At 38.3% G+C, this 13134-nt stretch overlaps 1 protein-coding gene across 1 annotated transcript; it reads right to left on the bottom strand.

Moving 5' to 3' along the window:
* Nucleotides 1-1322: 1322 nt before the first annotated feature.
* On the bottom strand, nucleotides 1323-8655 carry foxn1 (forkhead box N1). The gene is made up of 7 exons (XM_074679532.1): nucleotides 8332-8655; nucleotides 7554-7652; nucleotides 7173-7303; nucleotides 6951-7047; nucleotides 2549-2756; nucleotides 1997-2428; nucleotides 1323-1636 (listed from the first exon to the last, which is right to left on the bottom strand). Exons 1-7 carry the CDS (start codon nucleotides 8653-8655, stop codon nucleotides 1323-1325), a joined length of 1605 nt encoding a protein of 534 aa, XP_074535633.1.
* Between the last annotated feature and the right edge of the window lie 4479 nt (nucleotides 8656-13134).

Below are 13134 nucleotides of genomic sequence, written 5' to 3'. Positions count from 1 at the left end.
TTGTTTGAATTAACACCACAGTAATGTCAAAACTGCAAATAAACTGTAGACAATAAATAGATAACTTTACAACAATTACAGTATTTTCCCTCTTTTCCACATAAACAAACCTATTGTTGGACATTTCTTACTCATGAGATATATCAGGAGCTCTTACATCTGAAAGGGGCTGTGAGGAGTTTCTAAGTGATCTTGCAAAATTCTCCCTTCTAAATATATGCCTGACCATAATCCACACTTTAAAGTAGATTATTCAACACCAGTATTACAGATTACAGGTTATTTCAAAATGCTACTCCTCAGCCTCCTGATTGGGTCAGGCAGGACCAGATCAATTTACGGCACATCTAAGTCTCTATGGTAACAAAATGCCGACTGACAAAGTTTAGACATAAGGAGATAGATCTGTGTTTTTACCTGTTGAAAACAATTTCTGTGATTAATTTTGTAGTGATGGTGGACACTGGAGCCTAACTGTCAGGCAGAAAAATAACAGAAGAAGAAGAAAACTAAAGGGAAGAGTGATAGTGCAGTGGTAATGTCCATTCTAACCCACAGTCAGCAGTTATTCTGCAGTGGTCTGATCAAACTTGAGAGTCTATCAATAAAATGAAGAGTGAGGTTACATTAGCTCTGCTTGGAAGATGACTGGCAGGACATAGCTAACCAGGATTCATTAACAATACACATTATGGACATGTCTTAGAGCATTGGGCTGCCAGCTGCACTAGATATAGACAGCAACTAAGCTACATACAAACTGACAGTGTTTACTTGTTGTCACGTTAGCCTACAGATACATCAGAGCACTGGTTTGACGATAGCGCTACATATAGCCGGCTACTGCAATGTTTGCCTATAAACATGTTTCAAACTGTATCATACATAACTGTACTGATAAAGACTTAAGCTTGGGGCGTTATATCTGGTACAAAGTTGTCTTGAAGAAAGAAAATTTGTTTCCATCCAATCTCCTTTTAATTCTGAAACAAACACACACTGCCGTTAAGATAGTGTTAGTGAGACTCTGGGCCAGAAGGCAGCAAGGCCAATTAGAACAGATCCTCCTCATAGCATCTTAACAGAAAAAAAAAAAAACTAGGGGAAGAAGATGTTTTGAAAGTGTTATGGATTAATCAATGAGAACTCTTATTTCATCATCTGTACAAGGTTTTCAGAGTGGATGCAAACTGTGAAACCCCATTCCCCCAGCAGTCTGCCCCACAGTGGAAAACAAGGTTGAACGACCACCAAGCTAATACTGTGGCATTGAGCTGCCTGCATCAACTCAATTTCAGTTAAACAGAAAAAAAAAACAATCCCTACATTAGGGAGATTGGTGTGGTGCAAGGAGAGGTCAGATACCCTGTCAGGGTCTCCATCCCTGAACAAGCTCCAGGATGGAGTCCGTTCAAACAGCTATGCTGCTCTGCCTGCCGTCCCCCTGCTGCGTTTCCATCCTCATACCCTGCTTTGTGCTGACAGACAACTGCCTCACTGACAGGAGGAGGAGTGATCAGTAAGCAGCTTCTGTGGACGTGCTCCTCCCGCAGGGCGGAGGTCAGTGACGGGGTTGTGGTAGTTACTTGGGCGTCTGATACCAGACTTTCTTCTCTCAACTCCTCCCACAGGTTACCTGAGAAATGGAAGAGTTATTTAGTGGTTTTTGGAAAGCTATTATTGTCCAACGGCACACAACAGTGTTGCTGCAACTACAGGAGTTACTGACATGTTGGCTCAAGACACAAAGTAATAACTCATTTGGACACCTAAATGAAGCTTAGTCATTCATGGGCACACCTGTCTTTTCATGACAAAATATCCGCATTTCCCAGGAGTGCAACAAAGACAAACACAGCTTATTAACACATGATTAATTCTCAATAAAAGCTTAGTTTTTATGACTGTCATCACTCCAGGAGACACATTTGCTTTGATCACCAAACGTCTCCTGTTCTTTGTCTTTCAAGCATATATATTAACTGAACTCTCATACCTTGCAGCTGAAGGTCAACCAGACTTGGGTCGAGTGTGTCAATGTCGTAACTGGCGTCTCCCTCCAGCAGAAATTCTTGCATGCTCCTGGGACCAGCGGTGTAATCAGCTTGCTGGGCGGCACTGTAAACAGGTGGCATCTTTGGGGCCACAGGTGAGTTCAGACTTCCAGTGGCTGCCTGCTGTCCACAGGGTGAGTACAGGGGGAATGACTTACTAAGATGAGCCGAACCAGGGGTCTGGTAGCACGGCTGCTGCAGTTGGTTGTTTGCATACTGTAAATGTGGAGCAGGTAGGCAGGAAGGTTGAAGCTGGGATAATGAGTTGATGCTGTAGGTAGCAGGGGGGCCTCTGGGTATCAAAGATGCATTGGTGTAAGGTGGCAGTGACCTGAACTTTTCAGGTCTCTCACCAAGCAGACGGTCAAGGTCTTCTGTAGGTAACATTTTGGGTAACAAATACAGTCTCAATGAGTCAAGTAGTACTGAAACTCCTGCTCAGCTCAGAAGAATTAAAGCACCGTGTAATAACTGTCCAGGTTTAGGGGACTCACCTGGTTTTGCCATGCTCCTGCGAACAGTGACGGGGTCTTTGCGACGCCACTTGTGCAGCTCTTCCTGCATTTTCTCCACCTTGGCTGGATTGAGAGCCCACAGACAGCCTTTACGGGATGAGTTCCCGTTTTTGTTCTCCACCTTGACAAAGCACTTGTTCAGGGAGAGGTTGTGGCGCACAGAGTTCTTCCATCCATCAGGAGCTGTCTGAAAGCAGAGGTAGGTGTTAGGGGATAGATAGAGGTAAAACAGTGACTGTTTTCCAAACCACCTACTACACTAGCAGTGCCTACTAGTTTGGCCGAAAATTAGTACATAGTAGTCAGTATGCAAAACTTCAAAAATCTGCAGTATGCCAAAAATCCCTGGATGTCCTACTGATCCAGGGACATTTCTCAGTATGCAACGGACCAGTCTACCTGGGGTACCGTTTCCTACAATGCACGGCGCTGACGCTGTTTGTCAATACAGGTGGCAGGTTTCGGTGAATTACCGCCATCTACTGGAATGAGTCAGCATTATAACTACAACACAACAACACTAACGTTATACGGTCCGTGAGATAGAAGTGAAGTGATGAGAAAGAAACACCTGTAAATCGTCACTTCTGGTTGTAAAAGAGGTTTTTACTTCTACAAATTCATTAAAGCCCATATAAAAGACGAATTACTCCTTTTTTTAACCAAATGTGGATTTTATGGAAGTGTTTTTTTTCATCAGCTGTAAAAATAAAAATCCAGATTTATTTTCAGTCAGTGATATAAATTTTGGTTTTAGATTAGAAATCCAGAATGATGATTCTGCTATGATGTGATTAATAAAATAACTAAATGCTGAGATCTGCCCACAGCTTGTTTTGTATATTTATATTAAGGCCAAAAAAAAATCAACATTATCTGTAGCTCCACCTTCCGAGACTGGAAACTAGAGTAGTATACTCAAAAACAGACCCAACAGAAAAGTCATACTACATAGTACATGCAAAAGCAGTAGGTAGTATGTAGAGCCGACTACATCCTACATTCATATGTAGTATGTAGGTGGTGTGGAAAACAGCCAGTCTGATCTGAAAGCAGCTCTTCCATTTCCTGGTCTGACATCATAACCATAACCGTTTAATCAAAAATGCCAGAGAATGAAATTTTTACATTAAAAAGATAAAATAAAATGCTTTTCATTTAAAAATCAGTTGTTTTAAGTTCCACTTTTGAAGAATCATCAACACGTATGAGGGTGATAGCAGTCATAGCATGACAAAAAGGATCAGGGGATACACAAGACAACAAAGGTTGGGAACCACTGCTGTATTGGACTAGATATGAGTAATTACGAGTTATGTGAAGGAAAATGTCTCCTGAATGGCTTTTTAGCATATCTGTAAATGGGGTAAGATCCGTTCATTTGTCAAGTTTCTTAAGCAAAGATAAATATCTGAACACAAGAAACAAATTAAGTATTTTTTTAACCCATCAATAATACAGATGCGATTTTTTATTCTTTTAATGTGTTGAAATGTGACATTTCTCTGGACTTTTCAGGTGAATGATGTGGCTCATGTTAAGTCTTATGAGGAACACACACACACACACACACACACACACACACACACACACACACACACACACACATACACACACACACACACAAACACATACACACACAAATAAATAAATAAATAAATAAATATGAATTGGAAAACAATATTAACATCAGAATCTGTTGAAGTGCAAATTATTGACCAAACTAAATGTATGTTTCCGTTTTTGAGAAATCTGTAGCTCACTGTGTCCATGGGTCCTCATGAGAAACTAAGCAGTCCTGTTTGTGTTGTAACTTAAATCCACAGGTACACCAGGATCTCTGCCTTCCCTTTAGGGAATCTGAAAACGTGTATTAATTTTACCACCATCTGTTAAGCATATTTGATATCTGCATGCCAAAGCAAGTGCCAGCTGAACTGAAATGAACTGCATGGTGCTTGAAAATATTCAGGAGTATTCAGAAATGTCTTAAAAATCAAGGCTTTTGCAGAGTCATATGACTCCCCTTGGTGTATCACCAATCATCTGCCTCATGTACTTTTTTTGGCCCTGCAGCCTGGGTTTAATGTGACAGGCAGCTGTTTGGAAAGCAGCCATCTATAGAGCACCTACTTGAATATGAATGGCAGCAAGTCTTTGAGCCCTTTCCAGAGGTGGGTCTGAATTTATTTGATGTGTAGATAGCTGGAATCCTTTGGAAAATGAACAGTAACGTGTGTCAACGAAATCAGAGGTTCAACCCTGCGGCCTGCTAATTTGAAAAATGCATTAAATCGTGGAGGGACACAGGCACTCAATAAACGATACTGTGACTTTCCTGTTTCTATCCTTGCTTTATCCTTCAGTTTAAAAAAAACTACTTGCTTGTGACACATATAAACATAAACTTATAACACAGCCTGCTTTTTTTTGGTCTGCATGCCAGCCTCATGCCTCAACAGGTTTAACCCAGCTGATCCCGTGTCACCTGGCTGCAGGTGTAGCGCACTGCTTTTTCATTGCACCATCAGACATCAGAGGGATTTTAGGAGAGTAATTAGTGTCAGCTACAACACTGATGTGGTTTATTGTAACTTTTGTGCAACAAATTTGAATGTGAACTTTCAAGCTGAGGAGGGAAGCCCAGCGTTAAGACTCAGGAATGAGAGTCAGGTGTGACAAACCTGCAAAATGATTTACTGAGGGTGTGCTCTGACCAAAAGCAGAACAAATTTTCTGCTTCATTATTTAAAACAAAGCTAATGCAAGGATACAAATAGATTCTCATTCACCCAAGGCTATATAAATGTACACGCATGCTTCTGGGCATAGTCTTTTTCAGACTGAGTGAAATGTCTGGACTCATTAGCAACCTATAACAGAGTCTGCTGCATCTCATAAATAAATAAAATTGTGTAAAATAAATTGTGAAATGAAAAGAAATCAAGCACCCTCATTAAAACCTAAAACAAGCAGCTCATGAGTCATCTCAATGACTTGGGGAAAAAAAATGAAATGGCAAACAGCTGAAAAGGCCAAAATAAGTCAGTTGATGCAACTTCAAAATAGTCCAGGGTCTGCAATCTTTCTGCTAATCCCCCCTTCTAGCTGAATCAGCTCACAAATAAAAGTTTTCTTGTGTTAATCTGAAGTGGACACTTGTGGTTTCTTTGTTTTTGCTAATCCAGTAAAGACGCAGCTTCTGTCAACAAATGTTTCATTTATGACATGATAAAAAATCATCTGTAAAATGAACACCCATAAACATAAAACAGTGCCAGATGGCATGTTTGAGGAAAATACATAAATCTTGTAATTTGTTTCCCCATTAATTCCTCTGTCTGCTTTAATGACTTTTACTACTGTCAGCCACTAGGGGAGCTCTAAATATTGTGTTATCCCTTTCTTGTACATTCAGTGATATGTATCCACTGTGATGATTAAGACACAAAGGCATTGGTTACAAACAAAGACTGTATATAGAGTGGACAGTGTGGCTTTAAGCAAAGACTTAAACAAAGTGGCATGGTTTTGAAGCCAAAATTTCCCCGTCACAGGCGCAGCCAATGGCAGCAATTGCAGCCAGAGTCTGCGCAGTAGAGACAATGAGGGATTCTGGGAGAATCTGAGTGGAGCTGAGTGACTAAAAAATATATATATATATTTTCTTCTTTCACAAGTCTTATCACTTCTTGACTCTTCCTCCTGACATATTTTACGATCCCCGAAAAAAAAATACACAAGAACGGCAGCTGTCAATCATTATTAAACGTGACTTAAAATCTTGTTTTTAACCTCTTATAACTAATGAAAATGAAACTTTTCATAACAAAGAGGACCTGAATACAGGGCAGCCAAATGATATCTTCAAATCACCACAACATCGGACACAATCGAAACATTTCTACGAGGAGTATAAGGTTTTTAAAGTTTGACTACAGCTCATCTGGAATGGCTGGAGAGCCGGATTTTTCAACCTATACTGCAGCCAGCCACCAGGGGGAGCAGTTTATGTGGAGAGCCGAGCAAGATGACATTCATTTTTTTACAGTCTATGGTTACAAACTGTCTGACTGTGTGAAACCAGAGAAAGTGAGCTCACTCCTCAGTAAACTTGTGGCCTCAGATTAACATTTGCTATAACATAAAAAATTATGTCTTTAACTTTTGTTCCAAGGTTTGTTTTTTCTTTGGCATGCTATCCTTTTCAAAAGTATTTGTGGTAAAGTCAGTACTAAACCAAGTAGTACTGGAGATTATGGCTACCTGTGATTAGTAGTTCTTACCACAGCTGTAACAAACAAAAACAAATAAACAAAAGTGCTCTTTTATAGATTCCTCCAAATTTTGATTGTGACACATGGAACATAAACTGTGATACCTTGAAATACGGGAAGTGTTCAGTCATGAAGCTGTAGATCTCACTGACTGGCAGGCTTCCTGTTTTACTGTTCCTCAGAGCCATGAAGATCAAGATGCTAGAGTCATGAGAAAAATATTTTTACATCATTATTTTATGGATATGTCAGGGTTTACTTTTTCAGACTGTTTCAGATGAATAATTGCCACAAAAAGAGTCTACAAACTGTGATGTAAGGTTTACCTGTATGAATAAATCGGCTTTGGGAAGAGAGACTGTGAGGGGCTCTCCTGGTGAGTCTGGTTGGAGAAACTTTGGAGGGAATATTTTGGGGCACTGGATTGATCATTGTTATGATGCAGCTGAGTTGAGATCTGAGGAAAACACACACAAAAATATTTTCCCATTTTATTCCAAACACATTGCCTAAGTCCACTGCTTGTGAGACAAATCCTGGGTCTGTAACTCTACTTATACACTGAAGCTTAATGTGATACCCTGAACCGGCAAGGCTTAGCCTAATCATCTGCTCCTTTCCCTGAGTTTATCACATACAATCAACACACAAACACACACTTCAAATAGTATTTCTCTTTGGTTGGGCACTAAACTCAAACTCCTCACCTGTTGAAGAGTGTTCGAAGAGCTGAAGGATGGATAGCTCTGAGACAGGAAACAGGGAGGGTCTACTAGTCCCACAGCTGGTAGCTCAGTGTATGAACTCTGCAAATAAGTGAAAAAAAAAAGAAATTTGTTTGTAACCATCTTGGTAGTACTTTGCTAAAGGAACTGTATTTTTGCTGAAGGAATTGTGAGTGTGCCCAAGGAAATATCACACAATTATTTTATAATATGTTAATTATTTTAGCGTCATACTGTGACAGTAAATTATTTTTTGTCCAATTGGAGGATGAAAAAATAAGTTGTAATTACCGTAACAAAAAATTGACATTCCATCTGGCTGAAAATATTAACTATACTCTGAGAATATGGGGTTAAAACTTTAAGCAATAGTTAGCTATCTGAGTATGATATAGTTTCTGGTACTGCCGGGTTTCCAGGGCTGTTGGATATCCAACAATACAGTCGTTAAAAAAAGGTCAAGATTTCCTTTTCCGTGCGCTAATCACTGCTAACTGTCTGACACACTGCTGTAGGTGGTTTCACTAGATTAGATAAAACTGTTTACTCTTTAACACTTACTGTTTTTTGAACGCTGCCTGCTGTCAGAGAGTATTTCAGACTCATTAAGATTCCAACTTACTTTCCTCATTTTGATCTCTAACTTCTGAGACAATATCCAGATTTTTAGATACTCTATTCTTCCCTTTTAAAACCAGGTTGTTTTTTTAACGGTATAGAAACTGTGAGGACAAAATAATGGTGCCACCAGTCTAGAAACCTGAACATTGCCGCTGTACTGGTCCCAAGGTGTCGATGCCTTGTCTCTTGAGCTTTGTGAGCAAGGGTGGTACTCGTCCTGCAGACAGCCGAAGGAAGAGGAGGAATGTCTGAGACAATCTGAAGTCAACGCTGCTCCATCACTGAGCTGTCGATGGTATGGATGGTAATGGTCTGAGCCAATGGGCCCTCGTCCTCCTGACCCTGACATGGTGGTCCCCTCCGTGCTGTGCCTCCGGTCAGCAGCTGTAGTGCTCAAGCTGAAGGTGTTGCTCTCCTGCTGGGAAAGGTAAACATCCTCTAAAGTCTTAGATGTGATGATCATCACAGTGGGCACAAAAGTTAAGGACAATCTACACTAACTGTTGACAAACCAATCAGGGCTAGGCTTAATGTGTAAATCCTGTCTCAAATCCCATTTCTGGAGCTAGAAGCTGCCAAGATGCTTACTGTGAATCTCCTGAGGCCATTAAAACCTCCTGTCTGATAGTAAATAAACCCTCTCAGCCAGCTATGTTTATAAAAAAAAGAATGTACAAAAAACTCTTCCTCTAAGAAAAAATATAAAAATATGTTCTCCTACTCATTGCCTTTAACAGTTTATAGGTAGAGCATTGATATTGAGCTTTTTTCACTCTGTACTTTAATATTACACATGACAGCCACAAATCAGTAAGCTGAAACAAACATCAAGACTAAACAGAGGGGGCAAGCTTGGTTGTGTTCCAAGAAAATCAAAACAGAAAGAAAAACTGATACTAAAACGAAAAATACTGTATCTAAAAAAAGATGGGATAATAAATATACCTGGCAGAAAAGAAGTGATGGCACGCTTATCAAAGCAGAACCATAAAAGTTTCTATATAAGCAAATCCAGATTTGTTTCTTTTACATTTTCCACATTAGCTTCCTAAACTAGCAACTGGTTTTTATTCTAATTTTGCCTGAAAAAGTTTGCATGTGGTATCTAACTTTTTACATACTCCCTCATGAGAAAAAACAGATCATTTTACATATTCATGAGTATCCAGTGAGATGCATTTGTTAATACAGGCAAGCTGATTTAAGGGTTACTAAATTTGGAATAAATCAAAACCGCTAGAGGCACAACAGTACCTGTGATTCTGCCATCCTTTAGCAGGAGGTCCCACAGGGTTCACAGCTGTGTGGCCTGACCTGAGGGGTTAATGTTTCAGTCCTGTCGCTGCTGAGGTAGAATGAGGATTCTGACTTTCTGCACCAACTGTGCTCCTGAAAAGAAAACAGGCCCTTAGTGGCACATCTTGTTGATGCTTCTGACGGACCCTAAGGTCCACCAGAGATCTGCATAGTCTGCAGAGCCTAATACGTTTTTGTTTGTTTTATTTTATTGTTTGTTTGTTATTGTTTTGCTTTTAATTTTCATAAACAATATCACAATATCAGCTTCTTTACGCAAAAGGTCAGATAAAAATATTTTTTTCCTTACTTTTTGTTTTGGCAGCCTCATGTGTTGATTAGAATAGATGTTATGAGGAGTGAGTAAACATGAATCTTTTACTGACAGAAACTTAGCTTTGCTACAAAAAGAACGAAACAAAGAAACAAAGAAACAAAGGACCAAAGAAAGAAAGAAACAAAGAAAGAAAGAAATCTTAACAAAGTTCTTTCTGTCACTGATTCCTTGTGATCATATCTACTGAGCGATTGTCTACTGTATACTCCTAACATCAATTAAACCCGACTCTGACAGCATGAATGCAAGCATGAGAACAGTTTAGATCATTTTCAGTGCTGCTTTTTTAAAGCCCCAAAGTTTGACATCAGTGCACATTCAACAAATGGGCCAATGTTATCTGATCCCAGCAGAGATGACAGACACGTGGCCTAGGTTCCAGCAACAGTAACCTCACCCCTTGACAAAGACCAAGCTCATTAAAACTGCAATCAAACCATGGCGACAAGGTCATATAAAGCTAGATAATGGCCAAGCAGAGTTTCTGAGGCTGCCTCTGTTGCACTGTGTGTTTTTTTGTGTGCGTGTGTTTCTGTGTGTGTGATGTAGGTCAGCATCACAGTTCTTTCAATTTTGGATCACAGAAGGTTTAAGTGTTTCAGTGAAAGTTGAGAGATTTCCTTTTCACCACTGTGGCAACAAACCCTCTCCTCTGCTTGACAGACACTTCGCCACAAGCCAGAACGGATGCACTTAGAGTAAGAAAACTTGATACTTGAGAAGTGGGGTGTGTCTGCATCTGTACTAGTTCAGTGAAAACATCTTTCTGCCTGTTTTACTTTTTAAGAAGGGCAACTGTTGCACAGGTCTTACAGAAATAGAAAAGATGAAGTCAAAGTGTGTGTGTATCTGAATATAATCATAAGTCAGCTATGTCAGACCACATTTTCTTATTTTATAATTATATATTTTATTTATTTTATTTCAGGCTGTAAGTCTTCTGTAATCTGATTAATCATTAACATTGCACTGGTTTTAAACTAAAAAAAAAAATAATAAGATAGTATTCGTGGAAATCTGGTAGAAGATGGGGCCAGGATTCAAGTGATAACCACACACGATAACACATCCCTGAGATGGCAGTGGTTAATGTTCAGTGACAGATCTAAAGGTTATATTTGTTTTGGTGTGAGAGTCACTGAATTCTGTCTTTTTTTTTTTTTAACTTTATACATGTGCCATATGATATAATATTTTAGTGATTAATTACTGGAATTATTACTCCAATTTTTATATATATATATATATATATATATATATATATATATATATATATATATATATATATATATATATATATATATGGTCAGTTTGCATATAGAGCCATAGACACTGTACAGACTGCTGTGAAAATGAATAGTGCAGCTGCTACAGTATCAACAACGATACCCTTTGTTTGATAAGATGGCAGGTAAGACGTGCCCATTTCACATTTCTTGGCTACCATGAAACACCTCTGACAATATAAATTTCACCTAGGTTTTCTCTGAGTCCTCAGCCAAATTATCTTTTGTCATTTATCATCCTTCAAGTCAGTAAGTCAGTAAACAAAGCGTATTTGATGAGAGTCTTCCAGAGAAGAGGTCATGAGTGCATCCAGCGATGATGTTCAGGCAAATGATTGATTTATGATATTTTTAAGGCTGACGTAGTTATGAAGTATTTGTTTAATCCTTCATTAATTTCTTAACCACAAATCTCTCTTTAAAATTAATTTTGAAAGATTGTGGAAACTGCCATGCATGTTTCCTTATGTGTAATAAATTGTGCATTTCACTGTACACTCCTCCTTTCTTCTTTTTTTTCTTTACACAGCAAATCAGCATCTACTTCTCATTTTCACGCAACATTATTTAGAAATGCTTTTGATTCTGATTCTGAAATATCATACAGTCATTTTTTGGTGGCCCTAGCCATCAGAATCATCTCTGATTTTTTTTTTTTTTAATTGATTTTTGTATATGTGTTAAACATTTGTACAGGTTAAAAACTCTCCTAAACAACCTAATCTAAAAATGTCAGGTGTTGTTGACCGGAAAAGGTATCAAGTACGGTCATCACTCAAAGGAACAAAAAACAGGTTTTGCTTGCTTCAGTCCTTCTTCCCTTTAACACAAGCCATTAAAGGATTCCTTTTAGATGTGCTTCCAGTGACAGAGATCGGGCACAGATGTAAACCTTTTAGTTTCTTGCTGAAGTGTGTTGATAAATTTGAAAATACTTGAAATAAAAGATGAAAATGTTTTTTTTTATGAAGCTGGCTCACTTAATGAAAGTGGAACTCATTGGATGCTGTTTGTTGTGTGCCAAAACTCTACTCCAAACCTCAATACAAGGTTTTAAAACATAATGATCGCCTATGCTATGACAGTGTCGTTAAATTTAAATGCTTAGGTCTGTGGGTTGAGTCTGAACTAGATTTTAAAACACACACATCGATCTCATAAACATAAAAGTTCATCTTAGAGTTAGAGTCCTGTATCACTCCAGGCATCGTTTTACTTTCAGAAACAGATTTGTTACACAGTTTATGTTACAGGTTATGAATTATGCTGGCTTCCCAGTTTTATATGGGGCTGTGCTTGCTTTCGTTACGCACCACTGTACAGTAGACTGTTTAGTAGACTTGTATGGGTAGCTCCATTAAGACTTTGGAGCCAGGTTCAGGTTTTTCAAAGGTATTTATTTTTACTATCCTAATTACTGGAAACAGTTTTTCATCCCTTGTACTTATTCAAGTTTAAGTAGTCTTCTTTTGATAGATCTACTTGTATTAAGGAAGTTTGGCAAAAAAAAAAAAAAAAAAAAAAAAGTTCCATGTTTCAGTCCTCTCCTGTCTGGAAAATTTTACTAATGAATAATTGTTTGTTGTCTATACTCCTCTTTTGAAAAAATAAAAAAATAAAAAAATAAAATGTATTATCTCCTTTTAAATCATAATGTACATGTTTTAGTAAAGCCCTCGCTTTTACTTTTTTTCTTTATGTAATATAGTAGTAATCACTGTTATTAATTTATTTATGTATGTATTTATTTATTAATTTATTCATTAAATTTTATTTTTATTCATTTATTAATTTATATTTTTTAACTTATTCATTTATTTTTTTTATTTATTTAGAAGTTGTTTATTTATTCATTTATCTATTTGGCCCAATTGGTTTGTTGTCTGTGTGGCTAGTCTTGATTTCTAGGCTTTTTTGGTTTTGTCTGTTCGAGACTCCCCCAATGTCTAGTGTGTGTGTGTGTGTGTGTGTGTGTGTGTGTGTGTGTGTGTGTGTGTGTGTGTGTGTGTGTGTGTGTGTGTGT

The sequence above is a fragment of the Halichoeres trimaculatus genome, unplaced genomic scaffold, assembly GCF_033239565.1.
Source record: "Halichoeres trimaculatus isolate MK-OKI-2021-1 unplaced genomic scaffold, fHalTri1.1 fHalTri1_scaffold_9, whole genome shotgun sequence".
Taxonomy (NCBI): Eukaryota; Metazoa; Chordata; class Actinopteri; order Labriformes; family Labridae; genus Halichoeres; species Halichoeres trimaculatus.
This window is presented reverse-complemented; position numbering and strand designations above follow the sequence as displayed.

Excerpts from the sequence above, each read along its gene's own strand:
- foxn1 (XM_074679532.1), bottom strand. The coding sequence starts at position 8,655 with ATGATCATCACATCTAAGACTTTAGAGGATGTTTACCTTTCCCAGCAG. Across the intron at positions 7,653-8,331 it reads AGTACAGCGGCAATGTTCAG|AGTTCATACACTGAGCTACC; the intron begins GTTTCTAGACTG and ends ACTTATTTGCAG. Across the intron at positions 7,048-7,172 it reads AAGCCGATTTATTCATACAG|CATCTTGATCTTCATGGCTC; the intron begins GTAAACCTTACA and ends TCATGACTCTAG.